At 42.0% G+C, this 13,846-nt stretch overlaps 2 protein-coding genes across 2 annotated transcripts; both read right to left on the minus strand.

Moving 5' to 3' along the window:
• Window positions 1–43: 43 nt before the first annotated feature.
• btf3l4 (basic transcription factor 3-like 4) lies at window positions 44–3,801 on the minus strand. The gene is made up of 6 exons (XM_076726069.1): window positions 3,706–3,801; window positions 3,165–3,226; window positions 2,018–2,131; window positions 1,273–1,474; window positions 639–698; window positions 44–393 (listed from the first exon to the last, which is right to left on the minus strand). Exons 2-6 carry the CDS (start codon window positions 3,216–3,218, stop codon window positions 347–349), a joined length of 477 nt encoding a protein of 158 aa, XP_076582184.1. The 5' UTR covers window positions 3,219–3,226; window positions 3,706–3,801; the 3' UTR covers window positions 44–346.
• A 1,116-nt stretch (window positions 3,802–4,917) lies between these two features.
• ptgfr (prostaglandin F receptor (FP)) lies at window positions 4,918–7,910 on the minus strand. Its single transcript, XM_076727028.1, has 3 exons — window positions 7,769–7,910; window positions 6,631–7,439; window positions 4,918–5,639 (listed from the first exon to the last, which is right to left on the minus strand). Exons 2-3 carry the CDS (start codon window positions 7,432–7,434, stop codon window positions 5,310–5,312), a joined length of 1,134 nt encoding a protein of 377 aa, XP_076583143.1. The 5' UTR covers window positions 7,435–7,439; window positions 7,769–7,910; the 3' UTR covers window positions 4,918–5,309.
• Window positions 7,911–13,846: the final 5,936 nt, after the last annotated feature.

Here is a 13,846-nt window from a genome sequence, read left to right on the forward strand (position 1 = left end):
GCGTCTACATTTACAAAATCTCGTCAATGACCACAGCACCATCTAAAAAATGTTAATCACCTTTATTTTGCTTGATAAACAAAAAGTCTTAAGACTTGCTTTAATGACCACTGTGATCCTGACCATGACTGACAATGTGGTGAAGGGATTTAACCGTTTACCAGAAGGGAGTGGTTTCTTTGTTTTTTAATAAGTGCACAAGCCAGTCTGACTCGGACATCCGTGGGCCATCATAAAATAGAAAAGTCTCTGGTAGTGTCTGATATGTCTGGATGACTAGACTAAAAAACACAGGAGGTTTCTCGCTTCGTTGCAGTTCAGTCCGTGTGCACGAGCTTCATGTGTGTCAGTTTGCCTCGTTCTTCGACGCCTCATCGAAGTTTTCCACCAGATCTGCAGAACACATTGTGAATTATTACACTGGAAGAAAGCAGTTTTGTATGATATTCTCCAAAAATAATATCAAACGCAGCTGCTTTCATTCTTTTCAAGGCTGCAGTAGACAAAATATCACCTCTACAGTGTGAATGCTCTTTATTTAACTCAATAATAAACTGTGCAGAATTTTGAAAATGCGTTAACCATTTAGAAGATTAAATCCTGGATAGCATGACTTTTACACATATAATGGTCCGTACCTGGAACATCATCATCCTCTTCCTCAATGTCCTCGGCCTTTGGAGCCTTGCTGTCGAGAGCTGAGATGAAATGTGCGAATTAAAAAAAACACTGTTTTAGATTGTAAGCGATTAAATGACTGTAACCAGATGACTGTAATGTTTTCTTTTATCGCCATAAAAACAAACAGAGCTAAACCAAAATGTATTTATTCTACTAACAAATATCTTCTGTGTGGATATCTCATTCCTCTGTACCACAGAGATCCATTTTTGTCCAAAAACTATTAAAAACACATCATTGAGCCACACATCTACGCAGGGTGACTGTTGCTTCATTATCATGAACATGGACTCTGTAGTTCACTCTGAGCTGATGCCACATACGTGTCCTGCTGCTGGAAATACTCACTAGAGCACCAAATGTGTATTAAAACAGTCCCCAACAAATGCACTCTTTACTCCTGTTTGTAAAGTTTGCTAAAAACTTCAGTGGCCGGTCACCTCTCACCTCCAAATCTGCTTACTGCACCTTTAAATCAAGCCCAATCACACGACTACAACTCGCTCCATGCCGGTAAGACAGAACTCCTCGCCCTCCTCTTGGACAGTGACTGTGAAATGTCACAGGTCTAAGAGGCCCAGGCACACCCACCTTGCCGGGGGAATTGTTCTGCCAGTTTGCGCAGGCTGCTGAGGCTGTCTGCTCCCAGCTGACTGAGGATGCCGGGAAGCATCTCCGTCAGCTGCTTGGTCTCAGCGTGGCCCGTGATGGCGAAGGTGTTGGCGGACAGAGAGGCCTGAACTTTGGGGTTGTTGAAGTGGATCACAGTCCCGTCATCCTTGATCATGTTCACCTAAGAGGAGAAGAGTGCTCAGTTTTTACAGCTATGGCGAAGGGCATTTTCACACCTATAGTTGTTTGCTCTGGTCCAAATCAGTTGATGAGTTGGTGACCTTGATGTGTCCAGGGAGGGAGCAAGACCTCCTGAAGGACGTCCTCTGACCAAATACAACGTGGTCTGACATGGATTCATTCTCCAGCTTCTTGGTAGCAACTGCTAAAGTCACTCATCCACATCCCACCACGCAAACCTCAAATTTGCAGAGTACGGCTAGTAGCTGGATCAGAGGATCAGATCACGTTCCCATCACAAATGAACCATTTCACAGTTTGTTTGGGACCAGATCAAGACCACCTCCCCTCAAAGGGTTTCAGCCCTGTTGGACTGCACTAATGGGGCAAATGCACCAAACCAAACCACACACAGTGCCCTAATGTGACCATAATCTACACATCATTCATCAAGAAACACAGAAATGTGCAAAACCTGAAGGCAGCCTAGTCTACACAGTCGACATTCAGGGCTTCCTCATAAAGAAGATCCATACCAATTTACCTCCTCAATTCCAGCAATATTGTTGACAGCCAACTTCTTTAGTGAACTCTGAAGCTTTTTGTCATCAGCTGTTGCAGTTCTGTGTACCACCTTCTTCTTCCTGCGTGCAGATCCCTAAAACCAAACAGGACAGAAGACGAGTGACGACACGAGGAGAAAAATAAAAGGCTGATATATCGGCCTGGGAGGTTTATTGGTTGAGCTCTGCTGCAGCCTTCAGGCTGACTTTATGTTATGTAACAAACATTTTTTGTCCAATCGTACAGTAAAGACTCTGTGGGTCAGGCTCCATAATTTCTTTGCAAATACTCAAACATTATATTTTAATAAATATAAAAGTTAGCGATAATCATCTGAAAGGGGACATGTAAGGCACAATCTAAGACACTATTTATTTTTCTCCTTTAAAATGCATCATAATGCGACCACACATACTGTTTCATACTATGAATCAGGTCTGCACACAATTTATTATCAATGAATCCCCGAATGACTTTCTTGCATTATTGTTTAGTCTAAAAAAAAAAGTCAAACAGTATAAACATGTTCAAAACAATTCCCAGAGCCCAACATGACATCTTAAAACTGCTTTATCCACTGAACAGTCAAAATCAAGATTGATCTACAATATCTGAAAGCAAGACGAACAATAAATTTCTCGACTTGAGAAGCTGGAACGAGAAAATATTTGAGGTTTTTGCTTGAAAAATTACTAATTAACTGATTATCATACCGGTTGCAGGTTAAATGTTTGCTGATGAGCTGACTGACTGGTTTAAATTGCTCTATATAATTTGATGGCATGGGTTAAATACTGCATCTCATAGTATTATTATTATTTTAATAACTTCGGATTTTAGCTCTGATCATCTGGTTGTGTGGCACACTTTCATTTTCTCTGCTGCACTGAAAATGTGTCATGTCACCACTCTGAAATACCAAAATCCAGCAATGTTTAGTACATGTTAATAATAAAATGTTAACAAAAAAAATAAATAAATAAAAATAAAAAAAATACAAACACCACTTTCTCTGGCTAGATGTATTATAGGTTTTGGTTAAGCACAGTTTACTTGACATAGCCACCTCTCACAACATCACACCTTCCCAATCACAACATCAGACCACTTCCTGGGTGCCACCTCACCTTTCCTCCTATCCGGACCTGCGCTTGAAGTTTTGCCAGTTTTTCTTGATTCATGTTCTCACCTACAATAAGAGAAAAATGTCGATAATGTTGAAAACACATGAATGTTTTGTGTAGCTGACTGGACAGCTAGCGTGCTAATGCTTCCCCTGTCTGCTACTGTGGGCTGCAGCATTAGCTTGAACAACAACATGACAGACAGACACCTAGCTAGCTGGTTAAAACATGCTAACGTTAACAGAAAAAACGCACCAGAGAGACGGTACATTTAGATCACGCTGATGCAATGTTAACTCAGACTAGCTCTAACTTATCAACACTGTCTGCTGTGTGTGTGTGTGTGTGTGTGTGTGTGTGTGTGTGTGTGTGTGTGTGTGTGTCTGGTTAGCAGCTGCAGAGATGAAAACACAACACACAGCCCGAACACACAGCCTGTCACCGCCCCGCTCAGTCCGACAGCTCTGCTCCGACCGCACGCCGACAACCACACGCTCCACAACCACGGCACATTTCACACAAATCAACAAAAACCATCACAAACCTGCTCAAATATCCACAGAGGCATGCAGCAGCGAAAGATGGAGGTTATGAGGAAGGGATTACGTCACATACCATACGGATTCTTGTTCTTCTTCGGTCTTTTCCAAACAGCTGGAGCGGTTCGGGCGTCGTGCTGCCACCTACAGGACGCTTTGTAAATTACACTAAAAAAATGCGCTTCTCGGCTATAAAGCGAGATGTACTTTGCCTCTTCACAAAACATGAAGACAGTTTTAATGCAAGGAAGATTTCATGGCGGACAAAGTATGAAAAACTTCAAAGAAACGCCTCAAACCACTCCTGCAGCATTTTATTCCTCTTTTAGTCTCATAGGCCGACATGTGACTCTGAAATCAATCAATTTAAGTTTTATGAACAATAAACTGATACCTTTTTAGAAAGCTATTGTAAATTGATAAATCAAATTAACGAAAATTTTAAAACTCACAGCAAATAAAATGTAGTAAAAACAGAATGAAATTTGCCCATTAAATAAGTGATTTTAATGTAGAATCTTCAAATTTTCCTTTTTATTTTTCCATGTATGTGTCTGCTGATTATATTTCATCTCACAGTTTATTTGTTGCTCACTTTACTGTAATAGTCACTGCATTTTGTGAACACTTATGGATGGCTCTCAGAGATGTGCAAGCAGTGTTCCTCCTAAAAGTTAAATGTAATTAACCCTCCCAGCGGCAGCAGGAGCTGTGATTAGCTGGAGTTCCACCAACACCTAACAGCTGGTCTTTTTTTTTTTCCTACTTTGTTTCATGATGCACACAGTTAAAATCAAAACTAATCAACCCATATTAGCATTTTAAAATGTATCAGGATTGATTAATCATAATTAATATAATTCACTGAAATTGGATAATTATGATTTAACACTGAAAAGTCCATAATCCCATCCCTGTGTCACAGTCCATAGTGACAAAGACAGATTTTCTTCTCAAAAGATGTTTTTGGTGGAAAACAGCTTCCTCCTTACTCACATCATCCTGACTATCATTTTGAAGAGTTGTCTGTTAGCTCTGTCATAAATTAGAATTGTTTTTCCATTTTTGCCTTTATTACACTGTTCAGCTCAAGATTTGATGAGAGGTGACATGCCACCAAAGCACTTGTGCAGAACATTATATTTACATTAATTGCCTACAAGCAGGCCGATGACAAAAACTGACACTTATTTTGTCTGACAGCATTCTGTCATGGTTGTATGAAAGCTTCTGGAAACAATGTGGCATGAAACAGCACGATGTACGTGCTTCAAACAGGCAAGATAGATCGATAGAGAGGTTTCAGTAGCATTAAGAACAAAGACAGAATCTTTCCCAACAGAAAAGGGACTATAAAGGAATGACTGACTGTGAACATTTTAGTGCATAAAAATTATGCATAAAAGAAGATTTGAAAGTTGAGAACAAAAAGTTAATCCCACATTATACAATAGACCACAATACTGTCAGTTCATGGTGATCATTTTACAACTTTAAAGTGAACATTAAAACCAACATTATAATGGTAGTTTATGTCAGATGAGCTCTGACTCTGTATTCCAAGTTCTTCCTGTTCCTCTTATAGATGACCAATCACTGTGACCAGGGTTCAGGTGATAGATTTGATGGCAGTGTCTGGCAGAGGTAATCTACCAAGGCAGCGGCAGTCACCCAAGGGTGTAAGCCCAGTCACCGGGCTTACACCCAAGTTGCTGGTCTCCATCGAGCTGCGGAGCGTACTGCGCTGCCAGTGGTGTTGGCCATGAGACTTTCCGCAGCTGTGGAACAATCTGAAGATTTTCTTTAGAACGGCCTTCCTCAGCAGGATGTAGACCCAGGGGTCCAGGATCTGGTTCCATGTGGCTATACGTACCACCATCAGGAGACTAAAAGATGTGGGCTCGTCCTTGGCTCTGGTGGTCAGCACGATAACACGGATCTGACGAGGCATAAAACAATGGAAGAGAAAATAACTGGTTTGATTCAAACTGTGAAGTGAACTCTTGAAGAGGTGGTTGGTATGTCATCAGAGCTTGGGGCAAATCCTCACTTTAAAACCGGGGTGGTAGATCACAGTTTTAGAGCAGCGAAAAGAGGGATGAAGGAAAAAGGAGAAGAAGCTTGAAATGCTTGTTCAACCAGGAGCAAGTGGATAAGAAGCCTGGACATATTGCAGCTTTTTAAGAGTTTAGTGGAAAAGTCATACAACTACTGACGTACTTGAGCCTTGATGTCATGAATGAATGGATGAGAGCTTCAGCACCAAAGAATGACAGGGATGGACGGATTGAAGATGAAAAGCAGTAGTGCGAAAAACTTAAAAACAATCCTCACACATCATGGATAATCAAACCTGCCAGGTTTCTGTCTCATTTCAAAACCCATTTTACGGTCTCTAGGCAGACACTTTGTACTTACCAGTGTTCAAAATCCATGACAGACACACACGGGCAGGCAGCAGTGTTTGATGATCAGAAAAATGAAGGTATGTGGGAATGCAAATGTAAGATAGATGGATGGTTAATAACAAATAAAGATCAATGAATTAACTGTGTCTCACTGCAATACTGAGAAAATACCAATCTGTGCAATATGCAGTAGGGAATATGTTAAACATGTCCTCCTTTTATGAATCCTTTCAATAGATCTGTCTCAAATCTCCTCACCTCACCATGAACTATCAACATGAGATAAAGAGGTCAACTGACAGTACCCACAGGAAGAATTGGTTACTACAACATTTAAAAGTGAAATTCATCAAAGTGAAATGGACACAATATAATCTTGTATCTTGAACATAATAAATAGCTCCAGAAAGTAATTCACATAAGAATAATCATCCTGAAATAATTTCCAAGGCTACAGCTCAAAGTTAGTGTGGACAGCTCTTATACAGCTGAGTTAAAGGTCTACTGAAGAGACATTCTTACCAGTAATGGACTCCAGCACATGCAGGACACCAACATGATAGCCAGCAGCTGGCAGATCATTTCTATATGGTGGGATGTGCCTCTGCAGTATTGCTTGTGGCGCAGCCTGGCCTGCAGCAGAGTGCAGCTTGTCAGTGTATTGCACACAATGGAGAGCAGCAGGGCCAGCAGCCCGAGCATAGAGAAAAGCAGAGGAAGGAGCATGTCCAGCCAGTCTTTGGGTTGCTCTATATGGTAGAAGCACCAGCTCCTTGAGCTCTGAACCTCATAGGGCCTCCACAGCAGCACAGGCAGCACAGCCACCAGGGCGGCGAGCAGCCAGGTGAGCCCCAGCATCATTTTCATGTGGTGGGAAGCTAACGCCGTGGAGTGGAAGATAGGCCTGGTCACTCCAATGCAACGCTCCACCGCCATGGCGCTCCCCAGGAACAAGGGGCTCAAGCCAAAGAACACCATGCATGCACCAAAGACGCTGCACACGATGTGGTGAGGGTCAAACGTCTCCCATTTGTGGTGGGAGCTGTAGACGAAAAGCACCAGGGAGCCATTGATGAGGTGACCCAGCAGGTCTGTGACCACCAGGCTGCTGGCAAACAGCAGGAATGAAGCCCTGGACTTGATCCGGATGCGGTTGTAGGATTTGATGAGAATGACGAGGGCGAGGCTGTTGGAGAAGATGCCCACGGTCATGGAGACGGCGGAGGCGGTGACAGACACTTCCCTCTGGCTGCAGGTGTTGTTGCTTGGTCTGACATCTGACCTGCAACCTGTCTCTGAGCTCCCATTGGCTGACATGCTGGACATGAAATCTGGAGATGAGGATAAACGTATGATTCACTTGTGCCAACATACTTGGAATAAAACTTCATAGACTGAAAAAAGGGAGTTAACTTTATAATAAACTGTTTACACGCAGTTTTGGGTGTGACTGTGGTAAACTTCCTCTGCAGTGTTGTGCAGTAACATCAGCAACTGCGATGCCTATTTTCCATTCACATTTCCAGGGATCATTTTTGGAGCATACACCTGAAATGCAGTTACTTTCATAAAATAAAATGTTATTTTTATATATCATATGTCTCACATTTTTCTACAATATCACGGTCGCGTCTGGTCAAAATCCGGCACAGTTCCTTACCTCAGGTTTGGGCTTCTCTCACGCAACCCGCCATTGTCAACAGTCTCTTCACTCAGTCAATGAAACAAATCGACGTCTTCCCCGCCCGCCGGTAAACGCCGTTGAAAGTCTCCAAACTGCTCTCCCCAATGTTTCTGTCGAGCCGTCAACGCGTGCAACTTGCTCCGTCTGCGCTCCGCTGGTGCCAAGTCAGTGAAGGCGGACGAGCTTCAGACTCAAACGCGCCTGAGAGGCTGTGCACACTCACATTCTGCAAAAACATACGCAAGTCTGCATTTTTGTTTAAGCGTCGACACTGGCTAGACATTGATACGACAACAACTTTGCGCTGATAAACTGTTGCCAAAATACGCGCACCACTAATTCTTGTAATTACGCATGGCTGCTCTACGTCTACGTGTTGGCATGTTTGTGGGTCGTGTGAGCATCTAAAGGTCACTATGATCCTGAGGGCTACACATATCTGTATCTTTATTTATGCATTATCTGGGTTATTGTGTGTTGTTGGATCATCCTTGGGTCCGCATTGAAGAGACAGTTTGACTTCTTTAAGTTGTTGTTAAGTTCAGGCTGTGTGACAGCATAAAACCACCTGCTGGTGACTGAAGTCATTTTGTTTACACTTTATTATATACATTTAACAACAAGATTGACAGGTATTTCCCCCACAAGATACACCAAAATGTGATAACAAAGTGTAGAAAAAAGATTATTTTGCTAAGATGCATTTGTGTTTTTAATTAGAAATTTTTAATTTGCTATTCTTGTGATGCATCTATCACCTCCTCCATATGTGCAACAGCAGGAGAGAATATTATCCACTGCCGTTTCAAGCTGTTTCAACATTCATTATCCAATGCCACTGCTTTGGCATCAACATATTACCAGAGCAAACAAAGGTTTTCCAGTTCTGTGGCTTTAACAATGCCATGTTATAATGTAGTAAGAAGAACATGTCTGAGCCAGTGAGAGAACAAAATGTCTTGTTTCTGTGCAACACCAGAACTCAGCTTGGACAGGACAGAGTGTTGGGATGTGGTTCAAAGCAACATCCTCTCAGTCGATGCAGTCTAACTTATGAAGCACACCCTTTGTGTTTTCTGGTGACATTCTACAGTGTACAGTAAGTGAAGAGGTGATATGGAAGTGGCTCTTTGGAGATCAGGAGGTGATACAGTGTTCCAGAGACCACAGTTTCTGCTTAATTATCAGACAGGATTTAGTCTTCAATTAGAAGGGATAATTTGGTCACTGATGCCCAAACAAACATCAAACTATTAAGGCTTTTTCAGCTGGCTGCCCCCATGAAATGAGTAGTCTCTTCTTTTCCCAGAGAGACCTGAGTCAGACTCAAATGTTGCTGACAGACTAGAGACAGCTTCAAATTAAGTACAATATAAGGCACATAAAAGGAAGACAAAGTGCTCCTAAAAGGAGAAAGGGTCAGGGGCCAAACAAAAGACCCTCTAAACAAAATTAAGCGTATTGAGTCAGACCCAGGGGAGAGCAAATTATTGACTTTTGTGAGAAATGACAATTTAATACAGATGAGAGAGGAGTACAGCTAATTCTAAAGCAGATACAGGAAGGACAGAATTTAATTTTCCTTTGAATAAAGTCATGAGTGGACGGTTCACCTGAGCAGAGAAATACAGCAAATTAGACATTTAGCTCAATAATTAGTCATTCAACAGCAGCAGTCTGACATAAGCTTTGTTCTCAAGTGACTGTTTGTTCCAACAGAAAACTTCTCTTTTTTATTCCACAAATTATTTTTCCTTGTGAAAACCTGGTGCCTACATCACCCACAATGCAACTTGACCTCTGACAGTTTTGTCAGAGATTTGTGTGTGTGTGTGTGTGTGTTATAGTAGTAGTGGCTAATGCAGCCTCAAGCTGCGAGCCTCAAGCAGAGATGAGAGGAGATTACTACATGGGCTCAGGAACACTTCAGAAAACTGTTGTTGGTAAACACAGTTTGCTTGACTTAAGTCATCTGAGGCAATTTATCAGATTTCAATCAGACCTCTCTGTAGCCAGAGGAGGGTTTATTCAATTTTATCACATACAGTAGTAGTCTACAAGACCTGTAAACTGACTTCAATGTGTGTTAAAGTTCCCCTTTAAGCTGAGTTAAGTTGACATTTTGGAGACACATGGTTTCCACAGAACAGTGATAATTGTGCAGATTGCAGATAAGCTCCAAATTGTCCAAACTTACATGTCTTTGGCAGCCTTGATGTCCCTTCTTCCGTCACGCCATTAGGCCTGTGACGCCTCCAGAAAGGCATCATATTCATCAACTCTAAACAATGCTGTATGTTACATAATATATCATATTATGCCATCTAACACTTTCTCGATTTCTTCTTTCAATCTTCCTGCCATGCTGCAGCTTCTCCTGGCTCTGCGTGGGGCAGACCATCTCCAGTGGGAATGAATTTGTGTTTTTTATTGGCTGCCCACTCCACAGCTCTCCCTAAATTGTTTTTTGGCGGGTTTTCACATGTGCTACAAACGCAATTTAATTCTGGAGCTTCTCTCTTCTGGCAGAACATGACCATCTGCTTGCTGTGGTTGTTTACACACACTTAGGCGCTTGGTTAGCACTTCCTCAGCTATGGAGAGCACTTGCTATCTAGACAGGATATGTCTGAGAGATATTTTGTCTGAGCAGGGAGGAAGTTTGAGCTTTTAGATGATGATTGGGAGATTACTTTGATGAGGAAGCCAAGTCGCCTTCTTATGCCCTGCCTCCGTGCTCACAAGGGGCAAATGTTAAAAATGGGGAACAAAAAGTTGCTGGAAGAACAAGTAACAGACAGAATGAACTATTCATTTAAGTTCCTACAAGAGTGCAGACCCACTACGCCTACCATGCCCGTAGACGATGGGGTCAGCGTATTGATTAATAGTCTTCTGACGTCAACCCAGTGTCTGGAACAATTTAACAAAATAGTTCTTGAACATCAACTGCGGTGCCAGGCAAGTGAGTCAGACAACCTCTGGGTCAAACATCAACATCAAATATCACCTCATCCAGAGCTTTGTGCACGTAAACCAAAGCTCTCATCATCCTGAATAGATTTTACCGATAATAATCATTAGGAAACTGGTTTGATTATTGAGTTATCTTGCAAAGAGAAAATCTATTATTCTGTTGCTCTCACAGTAAGTCTTTTCGTATTTTCTGGTTCAAACTCACTGCTGTACGTGAGTATGATATTACTGCATTTTCAACCATAAGTGTCTGAGGGTTTTCCTATATGGATTCGAAACTGAGTGGTTAAATTGAGGCTAAGCTTGACAAGAAAGTGGACTAATTTTCCAACATTTGCTGCAGCCCCCCAAATTGACAAATTTAATTCACTCCCCTGGCATGAGATGATCCAGCAGCTTCACAGCTTGCTTATAAAATGTATCTGTTCATAAGTTTTAGACAAGAAAAGAAAAAATACACATTTGTTTTTCATTTACAGTGAATTGATTTTTTTTATGTCTGTAACTGGGTTACTGCTGTGTCTGTTCTCACTTAAAAAAAAAAAAAACTGAATATCTTGTCCTGTCACTGGTGTCATGAAACCTTCTTCTAAGCCAGGGGTGGGGAGTCTCTGGCCTCTGGGCTATATGCAGCCTGCAAGTACTTTTTTCAGTGATAAGGAGAGAAACATAAAATAATAGACAAAGATTTTGCTCCAAGTGGTCCCTGAAGGCACCACACATGTTGTGGTTGATATGATGTCAATGCTGTAGATGTGGAATGTAGTGCTTTTCAAGAGAAATGGATAAATGAAAGGGGTTTTTTGTTGATGTAAAAAGACAAGCCAGTATGCCTACATTAGTTTTTGGGGACGAGCTTGCAGTGCTGCAAAAGTCCAATCTCAATGGTTATTATGGCTACAAACATGCTGAACTACTTGAGCTCCAAGGACAGATGTGCTTGGATAAAGTTTACACTCTTTGGTGGCGTTTGTGTCCCAGCAAGCAGCTTTCACAAGACCGCACTCTGACAAAGACACTGTTATGTAGGCAAGTTTTGTGGTAAGTGAGCTAATAGCTAAGAAGCTGAAACCTCATTCAGAAGGAGGAATTTGTGAAGGAGAGTCTTGTTGCTGCTGTTGAGCTGCTTACACCAGACAAAGGAAAATTGTTCCAAAGTGTGGAATAGTTCATGCAGATGAAGGAAAACCTGCTGCGATGTCTGTGTGATGTGGCCTTCATGGTGGAAATTACCATGAACCTCTCAGAGCTGAACCTCAAGCTCCAGCACCTCCTCAGCTCTCTGCTTTCAAATGTGAAATCATTTGAAGTGAAATCAAGGCTGTGGCAAGTGCAACTGAAAAGAGGAAACACTGTGTATTTTCCTACTCTGCAAGAACAAAAGCCTGCTATGACATCTGAACATGCTGCTGAGTGAAAACTCCTTCAAACATTTGGTGAGAGGCTCCAGGACATGAAAAGTAAACAAATGGAACTGAACATATTTGCAAAAAACTACTTGCAGCTCCTTTCAGATCTGACTCTTACAAAGACAAGTCCTCTCATGATTGACTGACCCAAACCTGGAAAACCTGGAAAACCAGCTGCGAGGAGTATCATCATCATCATCACTACCATCTGACATCAGATGCCTCGCCAAAGAGAAACAGGTCCAGCCATTGCACAGGTTAGTGTGATGCATGGGCTCAATAGTTAAGCATATCCCTCGAAAGGTGTTCAAAAATTTAAATTGTACATTTCCCCACCCCTGAAGCTTTTTTTGTGCAGCCAAATGGTCACTTATTATCTGACAAGGTGGCTCCTGATTAAATATTCTCCCGGGTGACATTACACCTTCAAGTGTGGTGTCATACAATATCTGCTGTAGGCTGTAATGACCAGCAGCGGAGCGGAATCTTACAATACAAGACAAGCACAGGCATGGGAGCGCAATCACATTCTTTTGTTGGCTGCATCAAATGGGGCTGTTGTAATAGACTGACTGCCTCAGTGGGTTCAGATGGAGCTGGGAGTAGATTGAGCGAGATGGGAAAATAACCCATAATGCAAGCCTTTTTGCCAGCAGCACTGCCGCTTCCTCCTTCGCGTCTCCATCTTATCACAAAAGACTCTCCTGTGCCAAGATTCACAGGTAACAAAAGTGCTTTTCTTCTGCTCTGGCTCATCGTGTCCCTCTTATCATTCCTTATCTCTATCTGTCACCCTGACCAAATGATAGCTCTCATTTTGTAAACTGTTAATGGAGCAGAGTTGGTGCCACGGGAGGGAGTTGCAAAATGTCAGAGCTGTTTATCAAGACATGTAGGGACAACTAATGAAAACAGTCTGTTTTAGAGAAAAACAAATCTTCAGCAGTTTGAACACAGGTTGGGTCAGCTCATTTGTGCTGCCGTCACCACAAATTCACATTCTTCGCTAATATCTTGCATTTCCAAGACACGCCACAAATCTGTTCCTAAAAGGTCAAGAAACTTGGCAGCAACTGAATAAGTGGGAATAAGAGAACAGCTGTCAGGTCCTGGCCTCCCAGATGGCAAACACATATCATCAAAACAGACATCAGGGAAACTTAGGAGCAGAGGTTGTGTCAGTAAGTAATTTTTTGTCCCACAGAGTGTGTCAGACTCAACCTAAGATCTGACCTTTATGAAGGCATGAAGCTCAGGCTGCAGCTGGGCAGCAGAAAAGCCGAGCTTTGTGGGGAAATCAATTACACTGTGATTGAGGCAGGTCGGGATTTGTGGTGCAACCATTTATAGAGGTTAAATGAAGGGATCAGTTACATCTCACAACTGCTGTTAATGTACTGTTTTATGTCTTCAAAGGTACCAAAGGAGTCTTGGCTTGTTGATAGCTACTGGTCTACCAAACTTTAACTGTTGCTAAACTGGCAACATCATGTAAAACTTATGCCATTAGTTATCCTTTTATTTATTATCCTGTGGTTGATACCAGGCATAAACAGACTACAGCCACGCTAGCAGCAATGTGTGGCTATAGTTTGAGCTAAATGCTAACAGCATGCTAGCCTGCTCACAATGTCAATGCTAACATGCTGATGTTTCAATAATAATGTTT

The sequence above is a fragment of the Chaetodon auriga genome, chromosome 3 (assembly GCF_051107435.1).
Source record: "Chaetodon auriga isolate fChaAug3 chromosome 3, fChaAug3.hap1, whole genome shotgun sequence".
NCBI lineage: Eukaryota > Metazoa > Chordata > Actinopteri > Chaetodontiformes > Chaetodontidae > Chaetodon > Chaetodon auriga.